The sequence below is a fragment of the Diachasma alloeum genome, unplaced genomic scaffold (genome assembly GCF_001412515.2).
Source record: "Diachasma alloeum isolate Michigan unplaced genomic scaffold, Dall2.0 Dall_scaffold_00271, whole genome shotgun sequence".
NCBI classification, from domain to species: domain Eukaryota; kingdom Metazoa; phylum Arthropoda; class Insecta; order Hymenoptera; family Braconidae; genus Diachasma; species Diachasma alloeum.
Window position 1 is genome coordinate 993550 of NW_021680410.1, and position 20938 is coordinate 1014487.

Sequence of the window (20938 nt, forward strand, 5' to 3'; positions counted from 1 at the left end):
ATTTAATTCTCAATAAATTCCCCCTATAGTTACCAAAAAAACCGATTTATTTATCAATTGATTGTCTCAGCTGGGATCCATCGGACCACCACAACCATCAGCACGTGACGCGCATAGCCTCAGCCCCCGATTCCTCCCGAGGTTGGCCCCCACGAGGTGGAGGCCTAGCACTGCCCCCAAGAAGTCAACGTCTAGGAACATCAGAGCCTCAACTAAACCTCGTCCCATCTCCCTCGCTACCTAGTCTCCACCCCCCATGGACAGCATCGCAAACGCAAGACGCCAGACGTCGTCTCCACTACCACCTCGCAAATATCTTCCCCGAAGAGCAGGTCCAGACAGCGATGTCACTGCATCCGCACGAGACAGATCCCCAAAAGATATGTGCAGCAATTCTCGCAATGTTCCCTAAACCCTAGGGAATCAGTCTTCTCCAGCAATTGCTTGCGTTGTTTCTTCCAAACGCCCGAAAAAAATTTCATAGAAAATTCTAGCGAATTCGCTAGGCAATTCCATTTTATTTCTATTAAACTTTCTACAGTACAGACTTCGTATAAGATAGCTCTCTATAAGATATCTCGCGCTCCGAGGGCTCGAGGCCTACCCCCACTCACGGCACTTTTATCGCCTCCCGAATGTTTATGTTCCGTGGGCTCCTTATAAGATACCTATAGCCCCGGTCATTTTTCGACGGGTAGAGAGTAGTTAAAAGGATCAAACGGTGTTAAGGGTCAAACGGGAGGGACGAACGAAGTGTTTATGAGAGTCTAATGACCTTAAGGGGGGGTCACACCAATTTTTTTTTCAAGTAATGGAAATATGCATCGATTTTTTTTTTCACTTTGGCCGTCGAAAAATCGTAATTTTTCGTCTGTGATTATTCTCGAATCCACCAACAATCCCCCAATATCAGCTGCCATTCTACCCCGCGGGGTTATGTTTAGAGAGAAAAGAGAATGCGGGCGATAAAAATTCAAAACATTAAACACATATAAATTGATTAGTTATCGATATTCATTCAGTAAAACTGAAAATTTCATTGAATTCAGGCGCAACGAGCGAGGTATCTTATTTGAAATCCGCTGATCCCTATTCTTCTCCTCTATGGGCGCGCGTATGGGGGCATAGGGGTTCCCGGAATTCCACTCTCCTACTGTCCCTAAGGTATCTTATACGAAGCCTCTACTGTATTAGTTTTTGGTCGATTCTACTGAAACGTTCAACACAAAATATTCTATTGAAAAAGACATTTTCTTGATGCAAAGAAAAGAACGATAGAATGAATAAAACTTAGAAAATTTGAGCTGAGGAAATTCTATGGAAAATATCTCAATAGAATTGGCCAAAGGCGAATATAAAGTTCAATAGAAATCCAGTAGAATTGTCTAGCGAATTCGCTAGGTTTTTCTATTAAATTTTGTCATGCGTGCCCCCGAGATATACCTCTTATGAATTAGTTACAATATCAATCGGACCAAACATTAAGCATCCGTCAGTCGCGGTGAACCAATAGAAAAATATTTAACGAATTGAAAGAATGGGCCAGCTTATCACGACTATCACTACAATTATTTCTACCGATAATCCTCGACTACTACTACAGCAATAATTATAACCGTTTAATCATGAATTCACTGCGATTAAACACGGGCCTAAATGTGATAATGACGTTAAGGTATTAATGATAAGAAAGCAACAGAATCTATGTTTTTTGTAACCATTTAGATCCATTGGATCTCATGGACTCACGCTCTCTGTGAGAGCACCGTTTACCCCTCCACGTTTTGTTTTTTTTTTGTAAAGAATCTTCAGTAATCGTAAAGCTGGTTGAAAATATGATATTTAAATATAGAATCTTTTTTATTGTTGAAGGATCGTTATGCATTAGAAGTTTATTGTTTATGGACGCGCTGAGAAAAAAATGACGTAATATCACAAAACTAATGACGTTAATCAATCAAATCAGGTTGTCGAGATTATGTGAAGAATTCACGACTTGAACGTGAACACTTCTTGATGAAGTGGGAATTTCTTGGCTCAAGAAATCATGCTCTTTGTGTCTGGAGATGAGAAAATGACTTAAAATACTAAAAACTTTGACCCACGCTATTGGAAAAAAATTGAAATGGTGTAGTAATTTCCAGGGGAGTGACATTGAGTGCGATTTTGGGGGGAAAAATTATAAAATGTCGGATTTCACTAAAAATTCAATGAAATTGTAAATTTTTGAGCAGCAGAAAGACGAGAATTCTTCCATTTACATAAATTTCCAATCAAAGTACTGATATTTTAGTATCAAATTGCGTTCGAATTTCGATTACTTGAAAATTACAAAATACATTTTCGTGGAATAATTGAACTGAAATTTATAATTTCCATTGATCTTTCCATAAAATTTGGAATTTTCAGCGACGAAATTTCTTGAAATTGAAATGACATTAATTTGATAAAAATTTGCAAGAAAAGTACCGGGAGTTTCAGCCAATAATAACGAATTAGGGGCTTTTGTATTGAATAAATGCAGAAAGCATGAAAAAATCTCCAGATATTTCTTGAAAATAAACAGAAAATATGGGCTTCTTTCGAAAAAGAAAAAAATTGCAGGAGCATTGATTTCTTGTCTAAAATTCATAGTTGATTGATGGACTAAAAACATCAAAAACCCACAATATTAGAAAAAAAATTGTAATTGTATGTAATTTTTAGGCGGGTGACATTGAATTCGATTTAGGAGAAAAAATTATAAAATGTCTAATTTCACTAAAAATTCAATGAAATTCCAAAATTTTGATCAACAGAAAGACGGGGATTCCCCCGTTTACATGAATGTCCAATCAACGCATTAATATTCAGTATCAAATTGCGTTCGAATTTTAATTATTAAAAAATTCAGGAATACACTTTCCTGAATTTTCTTGTTTTTCATCAATTTTCCTATAATAATTGAACTAAAATTTGCAGTTTCCCTAAATTTTTCCCTGAAATTTTGAATTTCCAGTGACAAAATTCCTTGAAATTCCTTGAAATCTCCCAGAAATTTTAGCCAATAATTTTCACTCATAAATAAAAATCATAAAAAAAGAAATCTCCAGATATTTATGGAAAATAAACAGAATGTGGTCTTCCCTCGAAAACGAAAATAAATTAAGGAGCACTGATTTCTTATCTGAGACCCATAATTGATTGATTGATAATGCTGTTTTCATAGCTGAAGGAATTATTTTTGTGAGATATGGTCATTTATTCTCGCAGTGTGTCAAGCACAAGTTAATGGAGAAGAACGTTACAATTACTTATGTATGAACAAGGTCAGTTATATAGGCCTCATGTACTTGATGGTCATGTGAACGTATGGGTACTTATACAAAATCTCATCGAGCTAATTTCATTAACTAGCGTTTCACGATTGAGAATAACAATTTCCATAATGGAACTGAAAATCAACAAATTCTACCTATTTCTCATTTTTCTGTTCGACTGGTGTCAGATGAGGGCATTATTACGTTTGAGCGAGCATTCGAGGGTGAAAACTCGACAGCGGACTGATGTGACTCACATTGAGTTTCTCTCGAGCCGTCAATTTTCACTTGTTCTCATAGAGAATGCAATACTATGTATTGCATGACAACAGCATTGAAATTATGTTCAGATGCTCCCAGATGTTACATATTAGAGAACTATCAGTGTTTCGATCCCACAGAATGCACATTAATAACCGAAATTGGTGAATATATTCAGAAAAGTTTTTTTATCGCCGTTGACGGACGATAATTGTTGGCTCTGCATCTCGCACAGATACACCAATGATACCCACAACAGAAATATCATATTATTACGTTAATATGTATGAAAATATTATATTATATATAAGAAATTTGTATCAATGTTATTGCCTATGAAATGTGAAATAAATGTTTTCTTTTCCAACCTTCTATTAAAGAAGTCTTTGTTTGGGGATTCGGGAGAACTTAGAGGTAAGAACTTAGTCTTTGAAGATTAAAAGAGATGATTGATAAAGGAGTTGGAATCAGTCACTGGCATTGGATTAAAAAAATGAATAAAATCCACTGAATCGAGGAAAATTTCGACTGGAAGTCACTCCACACACGAAAGAAAAAAAAATAGTTTTTCTCAATTATATCATTTTTCAGTGAAAATTGACACTAGAATGACTCACACGATACGAATTGAAAGACTAGACAGCTAACAGACACGACTGATTATTAGATCCATTATTATCATAAAAAATTGTTATTTAGAGTTGATATGACTTATTAGCTTTATAAAAAAAATCGCATGATGAAATAACGATACGGGCTAAACGACACACGAATGCACAATTAGTAATGGTTTAATCTTATTTCCACGAATGAAAGAGTAGAAGAGAAATCCACTGCATCGAGAAAAATTTCGACTGGAAATCACTCCACAAACGAAAATTATTCTCTGATAATTGCAAATGATAATTGATAAAGCGTTGAATCACTCACCGGCGTTGGATGAAAACAACAGCTCCGTTTTCACCTCAGCAATCAGCTATACGACCGTCGAAACCCTCTCACATGCACTTACACTCACAAAACAGATGATTTTATTTTCACTAACGAAAGAACATGGAAGAAGTCCACTGAATCGAGAAAAATTTCGGCTAGAAGTCACTCCGCGCACAAAAACAAAAATAGTTTTCCTGAATTATATCATTTTTCAGTGAAAATCGACACTAGAATCATCCCATGACACGAGTTGAAACACTAGACAGTTCAGAGACACGATGAGACTAGTTATTGGGTCCATTATCACCACAAGAAATGATTATTTAGTTAATATGACTTGCTAATTTTATAAAAATTATCACATGATGAAATAACCACACGGACTAAATAACACAATGAATACACAACTAGTAATAAACCATTAAGTTTATCAACAAACGACTTTATAAAAGAAAGCATAGTTAAGGGAGAATAACGCATAGTTTGGAAAAAAATATTTTTGCCAAATATCCATTTACTTGAGAGAAGTATTTATTTCTTCAATATCGTATTTTTCCAGTCGAGTCATTCCCAGGCAATTCTCATTAGGTTTCAATTATGAGAGTTGTATTGTTCTAGAAGATGATCATGTTAGTTATAACCTTGAGTGAACTCTATCAATAAACATTAAAAAATCAAAATTAATGAAAATGAATTAATTAAAATTAATTTTTAAAAATTATAAACATTGAAAACTTAATCGAAATTCTTCCTTGTAGAAAATAATCAATTTAGGAAAAATTAATAATCAATTGAGAAGTTCATCCAAGGTCATGTTCATCATGGTCATCCTCTAGAGCAACATGATTGCTATAATTGAAACCTAATCAGGTTCGCCTGGGAGTGCCTCAATTGGAGAAATACGATTTTGAAAAAATAAATACTTCTCTCAAGTAAATGAATATTTGGCAAAAATATTTCTTTTCTCAGTGTGGTGAAGAACTTATTCCCTGAAAATTGAAAATGATGCTTGATGAAGAGTTGGAATCACTCACCGGCGTTGGATGAAAACAACAGCTCCGTTTTCACCTCTGTAACTAGCTCCCGCTCTCGAAATCATAGGGTCTGATGATCTGAGATGCACTTACACTCACACAACAAATGATGTCAGTTCCACTAATGAAAGAATATGAAAGAAATCCACTGAAGCGACTAAAATTTCGGCTAGAAACCACTCCACACACGAAAGCACAAGAATAGTTTTTTAATTTCATAATTTTTTGGTAATAATTGACACTTGAACCACTTAAAAGACACGAATTAGAACACTCGACAGTGCAGAGACAAAACAGACGACTAACTACCAACAAAGAACGGTGTTCTCGATTCGTCTGATCTTTTTTCACCCTAGAGAATGATTATTTGCTTGATATGACCTATAAATGTTACAAAAATGCTTCTTATATCGCAAAATAACCGCACAAATAACTGTTTATCAACAAACAAAGATTCCCGAGCGACATTCTCACTCCTTTGAGTTCATTGTCACAATAAATAAGACTCAATTCATGCTTTTTTTGTGACAAAACCACTGATATCACACGAATTGGACCACTACGCACTTCAGTTCAGAGACAACAAATGATTAATCGTCAACAAAGAAAGTCTCCCGGCGGGTGTTCTCGATGCGTGGAGGGCTTTCTCACCCCAGAGATTCATTATTTGTTTGATAGAACCTATCAACTTCATAAAAATCGTTGTCACATCACAATAAAACAACACTAATACCTGTTTATCGACGAATCAAGGAACTCCGAGCGACATTTTCACAACTTTGGGTTCATTGTCCCAATAAAATGGACCCAATTCGTGCTTTTTTCGAGACAAAATCACTGGCACATATCACGAATTTTAACACTAGACACTTCAGTTCAGAGACACAATAAACGATTAATTGAGAACAAAGGGAGGCTCCCGGCTGGCGTTCTCGATCCACTGAATGTTTTCTCACCCCAGAGTCATTATTTGTTTGATATGAGCCATCGACTTTATAAAAATACCTCTTACATCCCAAAATAAGCGCACCAATCACTGTTTGTCAACAAACGAAAACTCGCGAGGGCCATTTCCACTACTTTATTTACTTTACTTTAGTCAATTATCACAATAAAAAAGACAATTTCTGCTCGTCTCATGAGAAATCACTGGCACACATCACACGATTCGGAACACTAGACAATTCAGAAACACAAAGATGACCAATTGAGAACAAAGGGAGGCTCCCGGCCGGCGTTCTCGATCTGTTCGATCCTTTCTCACCCGAAAGAGTCATAATTTGTTTGGTACGAGCCATCGACTTCATGAAAATGCTCGTCACATCACTAAATAACTGCACTTATAACTGATTATCACGAAACAAAGATTTCCGAGCGACCTTCTACTACTTCGAAGCCACAATTCATCTTTGTCACACGACAAATCATCACGCGTTGCTTCAAACGAATCCTTTGTTCTCAGTTTTGTTGACGTTCGAACCCAAGCGCCGGCTGCTCACGCTACTAGTCCGATATCTCACGGATATATCCATTCCTTTTCATGTGTGTGCGCGAGTCGATGGATTCGAAATGCAACTGACAAACGGTAACTCCGGAGCCGCCGGAGTCGCCGGTGTGAGGGGGGAAATACTAGGTGATGCCAATATGGCGTCTGTTTGGAGAGAATCCTGCGCACCTCCAAGACACACTGCGCACCACAAGTGCGGGAGTTTTCAATAAATCTTACTCTATATATTTTGAGATGAACGACCGTTAGACTGTGGACACTGTCCTGAACAGCCGGAGCCATTAAACATCAAATAATAATAATTTGAGATGTCCGTTTCTCTGCAAATTCATGAAAGGTTCTAGAAAATTTCGCGAAATCCTTCCGAAAAGTTCGCGAATCGTCTGGAAAACTCTACAATTTTCCAATGCAGAATTATTCAAGATGAGTCTGGAATGTTCTAGTGAAATCTTTAGGAATTTCGTGAGTAATTCAGAAGCTAACACTTCGGAAAATTATAGAAGGTTCTAGGAAGTTATGAAAAAGAGCAGTTTTTTGCGAGGGAATTTTTACATTAATTTTTGCTCAGGATTATAAAATACGTTGGTAAATAACAGTTTTTTACCGACGTAATTTACGTAAATTACCTGGACAGATTTTTTACATTTTTTACATTACTTCGAAAAGCTTACAATTTTTCGATTACTAGAACGTTTTATTTTATTCCGACTAACGAAGACACAGTATTGGACACATAAATATCATAAAAGATATTATGTCCCGAGGACAGATAAACCACTAATTTTAATTTCACTTTGTTCGGTTAGAACGCGGTTCTCGGTACTTGGAGCATAATAGTATATTTCGATACGATTGCTGAATAGTATTTTTCCGGCCTGTTGCGATGGGGTTTTTTACTCGTGTGGCGTTGGCTTCCGAGCCGTAGGCGAGGACTGGCCAACCACACGAGTAAAAAAACCCCATCGCAACAGCCCAGGAACAATATTTTTCTGTAGTGATTTTCAAGTTTTCGAGTTTGAGAAGTATCTATTACCAATTCCCAGACGAGAAATCGTGAGAAGCAGTACAGAAAAAGTGTTTTTGGACTCGTGGGAGGTTTAAAGCACGAGCCGAGGGCGAGTGATATAATCCCACGAGTCTAAAAACACTTTTCCCGCGAGTATCGAACCCTATTTTTCATCACAATGTGTGGGAAGTGGGGTAGCGTGCGTAAAATGTCACTTTACACACAACGTGATGAAAAAAATTATTTTATGCCCCTAGGACCGTAAAACCGCGATTCTAACATCGATTCCCTCGGTTGAGTCGCGGTTTCCGGTCCCAGAGACATAATAGTACATTAGAGTACAAGGGCACAAATTTCGTTTTCAACGAATGTGTAGTTTACAGGCCGAGCCGAAGGCGAGGTCTGTACACACATTCGTTGAAAACGAAATTTATTACCGAGTGCTCTATAATATTTTATGTCAAGTCGTGCAGAAGTCGAGCATTGAGCAAGCTGCGCGAAGCGCAGCGTGCGATAAACTCGACTTATTGCACGGCGCGACATAAAATATTGTCTATCGCACGGCGATCGAACAATTTTCTGACTCATGTGATTAAAATCCTCGTCTTCGGCTTGATACCATGCATTGACCCCGGCCGATAGGACAAGTTTATGGGTCGATGCATGGTCTCGACACCGTACGTGAGGAGTTAAATTACAAAATTATTCAGTAGTAATACTCCAAGAGCTTCAAAATTATCGGTCATTTAACGATAGCTTTCGCACGACGGTTTTTTTGCAGGGGAGCTTGAGGGAAATACCTGATTAATTTTGAATCTCGAGGGGTATTTGTCGGATTATTTTTCCCATTCGGATTTTGGCCAAGTAGCCTGCAGTGGACAACATCAGGAGGTGAATTGGGGAAGATTTGAACAAATTATGTTAATAGATTAACCCGATTTCCATAGAATGTCAAATACAAGATTCTGTCTGAAATGAGCCGAAAAAATGAAGAGCTACTGCAAAATATTCAGGTAAAAAAAATGAAGAACTACTGCGAAATATTCAAAAGCTAGGAGGAAATACCCGAAATAAAACTGTCGGGTAGCCTCAAATACTGCGCTGTGATTGGTCGAAATCCGATTGGGAAAAATAATCAGCAGAATTTTCAAATTCAACCGCTCCATCCCAGTCGATATAGCAGTTATCTTAGTGTCCAACGTCGCAACTAGCACCCTGCGTTACAGTGTTGTTGGATATGGCCCCATGTTGTCCCATTCATTCAATCAACTGAAAGCTAATCACTGAGTCTGAGTGACAAGTTCCCCCTAACACGAGTGAATCTCGAAAATGTCAACATTATCAAGAGGATAAACGATTGTTGATTGGATGACATCTGTCGTAGTTCTGGAATGCCAACTGTATCAAAGCGGTAGACAGTCATTCGCATTTTTAACGATTGTTAAGCAAAAAAAAAATCTTATCAATGATTGCAAACATCTGCATTCTTCAGTTGCAGGATATCTTCATTGTTATTTAACTGGCACAGCAACGAATGCTCCATCAAAACGAAAAAGGCTCTAAGAGCCTTTCCACGGTGACATTGAGTAATTACAATGTCCAATGTGCAATTAAGCAGTACGGCGCTGCATCATACTGTAAGTGCAAGAGGCCAAAACCAAGTGAGCGCCTTTTACACACCTCTCACTTCGTTCGCTGGTAAGTTTTTACAGAAAAATTAATTGTACCTAGTGTAATATGCCTTTTCAATTAGCCTTATAATCTCTGTGAAATTTTCTCTCCATTTTTAAGAAATGTGGTATCAAATCTTCTTATGGGCATTATTCTCATCGATATTTGTCCACACAATTGCGGCCGCAATTTGTTTCGCGACATTACGAAAACACAAATATGGAAAGTAAGTTCAATGTTAATAATTAGATTTATATTGATAGCATCTATGTTAGATAAATTTAAAACAATCGTTTGACAGTATGATTTTTCACGTCGAAGGGTGATTTAAGGATGTTTAGCCATTGTTGGTAAATGTGTTTTTTTTTCATGGTCAAGGAAAATTCTGTAATTTTTTGGCTGACAGCAGAACATATAAAACTAACTATTCTAACGTTGAAAAAATTAATTCCAATAGTCTCGGCTGGAATGAATAAACTGACTTTTCCTTATACACGGGCTCTTATGAAATTTATGTTCAAATTGATAATTCACCTACTAGAACACTCTGAAAATAGAAATAAAAATAGAAGGTAATGTGTACAATCATACTGAATCCAATGGCCTGAGAAAAATCTGGGGTACCCGGGCAAAAAGAGGAAATATTTGAATGGTTCTATCCCATATAAGCGCATGTTAGCGCATGCATCTGCTGCATTTTGTCTATTTCATTTCTAAATAATGAACATGGGTTGGTGGATTGAAACTTGTATCAAAGTGAAGGGAATATCTTCATCTCTCAGTTTAAACAAACTCAATTTTCTTAAGGACTTGCGATTTTGGATATACATCCTTAAATATTCAATTGGGCTGGAATTAATTTATTCAATAGGATGACGTTGAATTCGACATGAGAAAAATTAAGTTTCTTTCCCTGTTTAGAATGTGTCATGAAATAATGGAGCATTTGTAACTAATATTCCACAAATTCGTGTTACATATCATCTCAGTGGTCTAAAGATGATTTTTTAAATAAGTGAATCCACGCTAAATACGCAGGACAAAAAAGTCGATGCTGGGGCTTTTCGTCTCAATTTTTTTCTGAAAATATGACGATTAGACAAAAATTTTGAAAAAATAAAAATTGAAAAATATGGATCATTGAGAGAGTTATGATTTTTTGAAAATTGCTAGGTTTTTCAAAAAAAATTTTTTTCTAAATTGGCGCCAATCTCTCTGCGAGGGTTCAAGCTATCAAATCGCCCTTTGGCATACTCAAAGAACATGAAAAACCCTTCAAAATGAGACATCATACATGACATTATTTTTCGTTTGGCGGGGTTTATGCGAGAAAACGTTTTTTTTAATCGTTAGTTACTTAATTAAAAAGCTAATTTTAAAAAAATCTGAAATTTTCATCAAAAATTGACAATAGAATGTCAAGAATTTTTGAGCCAATTGGAGTTTGTCTTTCATCGTAGTTCGGCGGTTATTAATTTTTTCATTGATACAAGTATTGAAAATCACGGAAAATCGCAATTATTCATGCAATTGTCGCCCAAATAAGTGAATATTCAATTGAATATTAGCAAATGGTGGAGGTTAGACTCATCATATCTTCTATTATTCATCTTCACTATAATTTTTTGAGTGAAAAATTATTATGTCTCTAATTACACAATGGAAATACATTTTTCAAAGAGCTTTCATTCGTTATTAATTGAGAATGTAATTGAATTGACTCATTTTTAATCATTCAATTGGATATTTGCTCATTCGGGGATAATTGCATCAATAATATCGATTTTCGGTCATTTTCAATACTTGCCCCACTGAAAAAAATTATAACCGCCGAACTATGGCGAAAAACAAACTCTAATTGGCGTCAAAATTCCTTTCATTCTCTTGCCAATTTTTTGTGAAAATTGGCGTGAATCTGCTCACGTGCAAAAATAGTTTAGTCAGTTTTTTTCTACAATAGTTTCCATGGAATGCTTTAACTGACGCTCTGACTCCTTTGTTCAGATTCTTCCCATTACTAATTCTAATAATGGGATTTCTACTGCCACTTACGTCCGGCGTACTAAACTCAGCAACAGTTGCATTTGTCTATCGTGCATCAAGTTATCAAATGCCACCCCTGTACGCACTATTCTGGGGAATCGGACAAACGGTTCTGGCAGGTTGCATTGGCTTCACGAGGATATTAGCCACTCTATAGATCTCGCAACAGTTCTGGTGAAACCAGGAGAAAAAAATAAAAACGTGAATGATATGGAACTGCTGCACGTATTTGAATAAACAAAAACACTACCTCCACCGTGCATTCTTTCATGGCATTAATAATTAATCACTCGAATTGTAAATCTAGGGTAACATCGATTATCAGTTCCTCATCTAATTTGCAAATAGGGAGATTCCTTTGATTAATGAAACACGATGGTTGTCGGTTGATGCGATATCACAGGATCCATCAAAAATCATTCCTTAACTCACTGACGTCTTTCTTGTGATTTGTGACTGTGACCAGTGACGACGTACATCACTTCATTTTTATATTCACGGTTCAATCTTTTTTTTGTTATGTTGTTTCGGTTGTTTTCGCAGCAATTCAATTTTATGCCATTTTCGTATCACGTTACATGCCGTCTTTCTGTTCAGTAATTTTTATCAAAATTTTAGAGAGAAGATGGAGTCTTCTACTTTCATTCACGTGTAAACATTAAATATTGAAAGCTCAAATGACTGCAGTACTTTGAATTCCATTCAAAATCATTATTTGAGACTAGCTTTATTCACGTAATGTTTAATTTTTAACTACAAAAATGGATTAGTTAGTTTTTTTTCTACAATAATTTCCGTGGACTGTTTTAATTGACGCTCCGACTCTTTTGTTCAGATTTTTTTCCATTCAATTCCATTCAACATCATTATTTGATGCTAGCTTGATTCATGTAAAGTTCATACAATTTCCGTCTAGCTACAGACGAAAAAAACTTAAATAAAAAAAAATATATATTTTTTTCGTTCTATAAATCGTCAATTTTCGCACAAAGTTGTTCCGAAATAAAGTAGCGAGATACTTGGATGATTCATAGGATCACACATGATGTTGGTAAACGAAGGACAAAAAAAACATCAGTATATTGAGTCCGTACAATTGTACCATCCTTTTTACCTCATATTTGAGTCCAAACACAATATTCGTAAAAAAGTTAATGTTAAGCAATAGTCTGTTCTGTATATAAACTCAATATACGTTTTCCGATAGAGTAATGGGCGGAAGCTAATATATATAATCACCGATGATTTAATTATCACGTTATATTTATGTATATTATACAAAATTAATCATGCGTAATTAATTTTTAAACGAAAAACAACGTAATGAAAGTGACTAAGGAGGTCAGTATGGGAAATTGTTCTCTGCTGGAGAAATAAAATCGTGTCTGAAAGGGGAATTCTCTGTTACAAGAATCATTTCCTTGATATGTACTTTCAATTTCAGATGGGAACCATAAAAATTTCCAATAATAGGAAATTCTCTCGATCCAACGACTGTTTAAACGCGCCCAATTGTTAAACTAATTTACTTTTATCGTAGAACAAATGCTTAATGCGGTGAAATGGAGCTATTAGATTATGAACATGGAAAAATAATTGAGATAACGTCCGAAAGATAATCGATCTGGGCCTTAATTGCTCAATTTAATGATGGAAAATCACTAGAATCTGGGGTTTATCATCCGTACAACATTCCGGAGTTTTTTCTTTTTTTCTGTGAACTCAAAAATTTTTTTCGAATTTTGTGTAAAACTGAAAATTTTCTCGAATTTTTTCGAAATTCGGAGAATTTTTTCGAATTGTTTAGAAAATCTAAGAATTTCCTGGAATTTTCTGTAAAACCAAAGGATTTTCTCGAACAGAAAACCCGAGATTCTTCAAACTCTGTAGAAAACTCAAAAATATTCTCGAAAACTCGAGAATACTCTCGAATTTTCCAAAATTTTCCATAAAACTCTAGAATTTTTCCACAAGTTTCAATGGTGTATACTAAACTATGCACCGTAGTGCTATAACTTATAGCCTAAAGCCCATTGGGGACCCTATACTATGCAATAGTAAAAAAACCATTGAAATCCATTCAGTCATTTTTGCCAAAGAAGATTTATTATATTTACGATCACCAGTACTCCCGGGCGATCTACTCGGTGAACCCTTAGATGTTTCTAAGGTATTAATTACTTAATTAAAACTATTAATTAATACTGTAGTAATATACAAGCAATTTCCCACTTGTTTTCTTAAATTATATACTATATCAATATCGTACCAATTTCCCACTTATTTTTTTAACTAGAGAATTATTTTTTTCAAATTGCTGAAATGTTCCGTCAAATACTTCAGACACTTGAAAAAATAATGTGCCCCCCCCCCCCCTTAATTAATTCTTCATAAATCTCTAACAATGCACTCGCTACAAATCCAAGTTTACTCGGTCATGTTTCCGGCAAATTCTCCATTGCATGCACACTCTGTCTGAAAAATATATCGGTGCGCAAGCGTACCCAGCGCAAACACCACCAGCAATGGCCTGGACCTAGTGAAAAAATCTTCCACCGCTCTGCGAAAATGTCCCGTGTAAAGATACGCACCCAAAATTTACAGATTACAAAGAATTGTGAGATGTGACGAAAAACATTGCAAGTTATTGCCACTCAACCGAGAATGTTTTGATACTCTCAATGAGTCCCCATTCTCTCGATTTGTCTCACTTTTCCGGCAATATCGATTACATCGGTCCGGTGTTATGAATATCCTGGGAATGTGTATCCTCATTTGATACTTAATGTCAATTTACCGAGGAAATTAATATTCAGAACAAATTGACGAATGATCTGTGGAAAATTTATCGACATTTGGATATGTACCACGGTGAGTGTTATTGCAATTAATTATTCTTACTCTAAATAAAAATTCAACCACATAAGATAGCAATTATATGTATTTTGGGTAGTAATGCATGCTAACCAAAGTAGACTACTAATACATTTTGTTTGTATACAATATCGGCATGCCGATAATTGTAGCTGGCTTAGTATTTAGTATACTTATGATACAATTTAACAGAAAAATTTTGCGAATTCGCTAGAAAATCCTATTGGGATTTCATTAAAATTCTAGGGAATTCTCGTTTAAATTCTATTTGTTTTTTTTTTGCGCTGATTTTATGAGATATTTGATAGGAAAAAGTCAATAGAATTCGATTTTTCTATATGAATATTCTCTGGGAATTTTTTCTATAAGAATGTTTGGGCATGAATTTTCTAAGTTTTTTCACTCGGATCCTGTAATACAAAATAAAATAAAATATAGCGGAACAAACTGGGAAAATCTGTGTCCAATAATTTCAATAAAAAAATCTCAAGAGAAAGATTTAAACAGAAAAATCTCAAATATCGCATTTGATATTTAATGTCAATTTACCGAGGAAATTAATATTCACACCAAATTAACGAATGATCTGTGGGAAATCTATCGACATTTGGATATGTACCACTGTGAGTATGCATATCCAAAACAAATGCAGTGATTAATTGCAGTGATTGCAGTTAATCATTCTTACTTTAAATAACAATTCAACCACATAAGATAGCAATTATATTTTGGGTAGTAATGTATGCTAGACTAGTAACAGTAGACTAGTAATACATTCTGTGTGTATACAATATCGTCATGCCGATAATTGTAGCTAGTATTTAGTACACGTATGAAAAAATTTAATAGAAAAACTTTGCGAATTCGCTAGAAAATTCTATTGGAATTCTATTAAAATTGTAGGGAATTCTCGTTTGAATTCTATTTGTTTTTTCGCGCTGATTCTATGAGATATTTGAAAGGAAAAAAAGAAAGTGAATAGATTTCGATTTTTCTATATGAATATTCTCTGGGAATTTTGTCTGTAAGACTGCTTGGGCATGAATTTTCCAAGTTTTTTTAAAAAACTTGGAAAAACGAAAATATAATATAAAAAACAAGACAAAATATAGCGGAAAAAATTAGAAAATCGTGCTCAATAGCTTTAATAGAAAAAATCTCAGGAGAAAAATTCAAACAGAAAAATTGAAATCTATTAACCGTTTCCTATCAAATATCTAATAAAATCCTCACAGAATGTCTAGAGAATTCCAATAGAATTTTTGAGCAAATTCTAAGCTTTTCTATTGAATTTATTCATACGTGTAATAACTTACGGTTTCGAATACTCAAAACAATTTTTCAATTATAGGTCTATTTGTGGAGAAACAATCGCCCGTTAGTAATTAAATCCGATTTTCTGTATTGAGTTTCAACTTTGTAAATTTCACACAACAATTTCCCAAGATGGAAATAAGGCGAGGATCTTTCATTAAAAAAATCATCCTGATAATTTGTTTTCTACTGATACTTTCTTGGATAATATTGAACGATACTTCCTGCCTATTTGGGGGTATCACACGGAAAATAACGCTCCAGCGAATCCGACTAACTGCATTCCAGGAAATTCATTTGAAGCGTACTATTGGGGAAATTAAAGTCGAGGAGATTCCATTAGATGAACTTCTGAATGTTGAAGTTAATGTAACGAGTAAAGTTCAAGTCGTGCCTTTGTGGACTAATAACGATAGTTTGACAGACAGTATCGATGTATCACCTAAATACAGAGTTCTGAAGCAACAGGGACTGGTACCTACTAGACAATTACCAAGTGCTTTGATTATTGGGGTGAAGAAAGGGGGAACGAGAGCGCTTTTGGAATTTTTGAGGTTGCATCCGGATATTCGAGCCGCGGGCTCTGAAGTTCACTTTTTCGATCATCATTATCCGAAAGGATTCCATTGGTACAGGTGAGAGTTGACTACAGATTAATGATTCAATTTTGGTTGTTTAATTGAGTTGGGAGTGAGTTTTGTTTTTATGAATATTTCCGAGTCTAATGGAAACGATGAAAATTCAGTAGCGAGCGGTAAAACCGTTCAAGTGGATTTTGACTATTGCTCAGTTTTCAATGAATATTTCGGAATCTAAAGCAGATAGCGACGTATATGTTATGACCTTTTTTGTAGAGGGAATTGAGGGCTACGAAGAAGGTCATTACGAAAATTTTGCTATCTCCATTAGATTCGGAGATATTCGTCAAAAACTCAGCTAAGAGCTAAGTTGGGTACTTCTTGTACATCTCGATATATTCTTTAGAAACTCATTGATTTCCAAGCGGAACCCCTTATTAGTGCTTTTACCCCACTGCACCACAGATTTAATTCTCAATTCATAGGCACCGAATGCCGCCGACTCTAGAAGGCCAAGTGACAATGGAGAAAACCCCCTCGTACTTCATAACAGTGGAAGCGCCGAGAAGAGTTCAACTCATGAACCCAGGCACAAAATTGATTGTCGTTGTTCGGGATCCCGTGACGAGAGCAATCTCTGACTATACTCAAGTCAAGAGTAAGCGTCCGAACCTCCCGAAATTTGAAGAGAGAGCCTTTGTCAATGGCTCACAAATCGTCGACACTAACTGGGCTCCACTGAGGATTGGAGTATATTCGCGATATTTAGAACGTTGGCTCCAGTATTTCCCCCTTTCTCAGTTACTTTTTGTATCGGGGGAGAAACTGATTGCTGATCCAGTGTTTGAGATTACAAGAGTTCAGGATTTTCTGGGATTGAAACGAGTGATTTCCGAAAAACATTTTTACTTCAATTCGACGAAGGGGTTCCCTTGCTTGAAGAAGTCTGAGCGGAGTGCTGCTCCTCATTGTTTAGGTAATTTCTGACATTTTCATTCAAATCTGTAATTATTGATTTTTATTTTTGTTATTATTACCGCTCATTTGATGAAGAAAATCTCTGCGTCGATATAACCAAAACGAGCTTTAGTTTGAGACTTCTGATCTCAAATTGAGACTTTGGAAAGTTCAAGTTGAGTTCCGAAAGTTTTAACATGAGGCTTTGAAAGTCTCACATTGAAGCTTTCAAAAGTCTCACTTTGAGACTTTGAAAGTCTCAAAGTAAAACTTTCCAAAGTCTCAACCTGCGACTTTCAGAAGGCTTAAATTCCGATGTCAAAGTCTAAAATTAAGACTTTCAAAGCTCTCAATTTAGGAATTTCAGACTTAAAATTGAGACTTTTGAAAATGTTATTTCGAGAAATTATTTTAACAGTTACAACTTGAGACTTTTTACAATTTCAAATTGTGACTTTCAAAAGTCTTAATTTGAGACTTTCAGAATTTCAAGTTGAATTCTGTGTCTTAATTGGAGGTATTCAAAAGTATCAACTTGAGTCTATGAATCTTTCAAATTGAGACCTGCCGAAGTCTCAACTTGCAACTCAACGTCTCAAATTGTGACTTTCAAGTCTCAAGTTGAGACTTTCAGAACTCCCTTTACAAAAAATTTTCAAGTTGCGTTCCGAAAATCTTAATTTGAGATATCCAAAAGTTTCAACTTGAGCCTTTGAAAGTCTCTAATTAAAACCTTCAAAAATCTCAACTTGAGACTTTAAAAGTCCCAAATTAAGACCTTCCGAAGTCTCAACTTGTAACTTTCACAAGACTTAATTTGAGATCTCAAAGTCTCAAATTGACACATTCGAAACTCTCAACTCAAGAATTTCAGATTTCAAATTAATCCTTGAACATCTTATTTCAAGACCTTCGAAGTCCGAAAATAAGGTTTTTTTTGGGTAAAATGGTTTTTCGACAAATTATACTTCTATACTTCTACATAAATTCGATCGATTAATCTCTTAAATTTTCACTTGAAGGAAAAACCAAAGGTCGAAGTCATCCCCACATTGAGCAAACAGCAATCGAGCGACTACGGGACTTCTACCGACCCTTTAATCAACGATTCTATCAGCTCACTGGCATAAATTTCGAGTGGACTTAATGAATAATCTAACTGATGCTATTTTACGTACAATTATTACTTTCTAAACATATCCTAGATTATCCAACGAAAGAGCAACTGTTCCCTTCTCCCCCTTACGAAAAAATTCTACAGGCTCATTCTCCTCCAGAAGGATTACAGAAATTTTTCATACTTCTTTCACCTGTTCCATTCTGATACTATCGATTCCGTTCAATAATCCCTGATCCATACTCGAGGGGACAAACTATAAAAAGTACTGTAAAAAAATCATATCACGCAATCTAAGGAAAATTCATCAATGAAAAGAGAAGAAACTATTTGCACGCTTTTGCTCAATGACTACATGTACAAAATTATTACTGTAAATATCACAAAGAAAATGAAATTGTAAATAGCCAGAACAATGCGGATAAGTATTTGGTTTCGTCGAGTTTGTTAACTCCAGTCGAACCTAGCTATATCAAATAGACTGATGCATATATTTAGGTAAATCATTGTAGGAATAAATGTCAGTACGCATCAAACAAGATGTAGTTTTTGGAAATATATATATTTCTGTCAACAGAATAAACGACATTGTGTCTCTTTGCGTTCTACTTACGATTATCCATTTTTTTTTCTATTTTTTTTTACAAAATTATCACAGTATTTTTGGGTACTGAATGTATCTATATACTTCTTACTGAGAAGATGCCATCAATATGTTAATTTCAACAGATCATTCGAGATAATACATTCGGTTCGGTAGCGGTACGATTCGTCGAATTCCAAATGGTACAATTTTTATTCGTTGAATCGTCATTGGGCGAATGGTTTTATTCGTCTAAAATCAATTCATCTAATGGTTTTGTTCGTCGAACGCACATTTCGGTCAAATTCTCAATTCGGTTGAAATCATTTTCGGGTTTTTTGTTGATATTAGAGGAAGAAAAGCTCGTATTCATTAAAATCACCTTAAAATTTTACAAATTCACAACGAGAACCAAAAAACTGAAGAAAAACATGATAATTTAATGATCGATTCACTCACTAATGGACAAATCTCAGACATTGCAAAAATGCATAAGTAGATAATGATGTGATAATGACTTGAGTTTAATTGTGGTTGACTCAGTTATATCCGCGATACACTTTTGTGTTTTTTTGTTTCCGAATGAAAGCTTGTTAAGGTAAATGATCCTACGCTCAATCAAAACATATAACCGTGCATGCAAAGATTCCGAGATATTCCTGTTTGTGTGTTTTTCCATTAAAATCCTACACGTTGTAACTTGTGCAAAAATCGAGCATATCAACTTGTTTTCTTAATTTCTCTTTCATCAACTTGTTAGATTCATTTTCTGTTCAAATAATTTTTTTTCGTCCAATTCATGAATGAAATGATTTTTTCGACGAATTGATCCATTCGACCAATTGGTTTTTCGACAAATTGTACCGTACCCATCTGATTCCACACATTAGTTGCTGATGTCCAAAATTTGCCTCGTACCATTTCCTCCTCGCACATTTCTTCCCCGACATTTTTTCCTCGAAAACTCATGCTAACACAAATTTTTTTCCCTTTTATTCCCTTTCCATGTACCTTGATTATTTTATTTATCAGGAAAAAAAGAGTATTGAATATTTAATTTTTTTTTTAATCATGAGGTGTTTGTGTGTGAGAAAAATATTACTAATAGACAAGAAAAATTCCCTTCCGATCATATTCTAACGATAGTTAAACTCATCGCTTATTCTCAACACAGGAAATTATCCTCTTTCAACGTTATTATCAAAAGTATTTTAGGAGTATTTTATTTTTGATTATTAGTAATGTTATACACACACACTGATGATCATTATTCATGAAAACTGCATATTGAATCATTTTTTCTTCTATGTAAATGACATTAATTGAGGGAATTAGAAGAAAATTTAAGGGGAAATATTAGTGCTAGGATCCGTTTTTGCGGAAGAAATAGTACGAGGAAAATTTGGAGAAAGAAAAGTCGATGAGTCTAGAATTACTCATGTACTAGATAATCGATTAATGGGAGTAATTTTTTGTCACCACAAACGAGATCGCCGCTGCGAAATTGAATGGCGTAACCGTAGGACTAAAATAGTTATAAAAAATTTTGTTCAATAATGTTATACTTGCTAGTAAAAACCATGAAAATTTCAACCAGAAATGATCAACAGTCACGTCATCTAAAATAAATATGGCATTACAAGGACACGAAGGAAGGCGATAATATTCTGCGCACAACGTCCTCTAAAAACCATATACTGATATTTTCAAATAAATACTGCATGCGCAAATGACAATTCTGTCATCACTTATTTAAATACT

General features: G+C 35.2%; 3 protein-coding genes across 4 annotated transcripts in view; all 3 read left to right on the forward strand.

The window, feature by feature from the left end:
* Window positions 1–719, forward strand: part of LOC107037855 (probable ribonuclease ZC3H12D) — a 39453-nt gene extending 38734 nt beyond the window's left edge. Inside the window, exon 4 of the mRNA XM_015256630.2 lies at window positions 71–719. Within this exon, the coding sequence (XP_015112116.1) occupies window positions 71–419 (349 nt within the window). The 3' untranslated portion in view covers window positions 420–719. The remainder of the gene's footprint in view (window positions 1–70) is intronic.
* Window positions 720–9246: 8527 nt separating this feature from the next.
* On the forward strand, window positions 9247–13151 carry LOC107037847 (transmembrane protein 170B). 2 transcript variants are annotated; one of them, XM_015256621.1, is made up of 4 exons: window positions 9247–9451; window positions 9533–9738; window positions 9832–9937; window positions 11716–13151. In XM_015256621.1, exons 2-4 carry the CDS (start codon window positions 9636–9638, stop codon window positions 11909–11911), a joined length of 405 nt encoding a protein of 134 aa, XP_015112107.1. In that variant the 5' UTR covers window positions 9247–9451; window positions 9533–9635; the 3' UTR covers window positions 11912–13151. The 2 variants fall into 2 exon arrangements, with proteins under 2 accessions (XP_015112107.1, XP_015112108.1); XM_015256622.1 differs by having other exon boundaries at window positions 9539–9738.
* A 1057-nt stretch (window positions 13152–14208) lies between these two features.
* On the forward strand, window positions 14209–19197 carry LOC107037906 (heparan sulfate glucosamine 3-O-sulfotransferase 6). Its single transcript, XM_015256730.2, has 4 exons — window positions 14209–14625; window positions 15980–16577; window positions 17006–17496; window positions 18500–19197. The coding sequence occupies exons 2-4, from the start codon at window positions 16075–16077 to the stop codon at window positions 18622–18624; spliced, it is 1119 nt and encodes a 372-aa protein (XP_015112216.1). The 5' UTR covers window positions 14209–14625; window positions 15980–16074; the 3' UTR covers window positions 18625–19197.
* The last annotated feature ends 1741 nt before the right edge of the window (window positions 19198–20938 follow it).

What these genes read in the sequence shown, in the direction of transcription:
- LOC107037847 (XM_015256621.1), top strand. Translation starts at nt 9,636, where the DNA reads ATGTCCAATGTGCAATTAAGCAGTACGGCGCTGCATCATACTGTAAGT. An exon ending in ACCTCTCACTTCGTTCGCTG is followed by an intron (nt 9,739 to 9,831) that starts GTAAGTTTTTAC and finishes TCCATTTTTAAG; the next exon opens with AAATGTGGTATCAAATCTTC. An exon ending in CGAAAACACAAATATGGAAA is followed by an intron (nt 9,938 to 11,715) that starts GTAAGTTCAATG and finishes TCCTTTGTTCAG; the next exon opens with ATTCTTCCCATTACTAATTC.
- LOC107037906 (XM_015256730.2), top strand. Translation starts at nt 16,075, where the DNA reads ATGGAAATAAGGCGAGGATCTTTCATTAAAAAAATCATCCTGATAATT. An exon ending in AAAGGATTCCATTGGTACAG is followed by an intron (nt 16,578 to 17,005) that starts GTGAGAGTTGAC and finishes CTCAATTCATAG; the next exon opens with GCACCGAATGCCGCCGACTC. An exon ending in TGCTGCTCCTCATTGTTTAG is followed by an intron (nt 17,497 to 18,499) that starts GTAATTTCTGAC and finishes TTTCACTTGAAG; the next exon opens with GAAAAACCAAAGGTCGAAGT.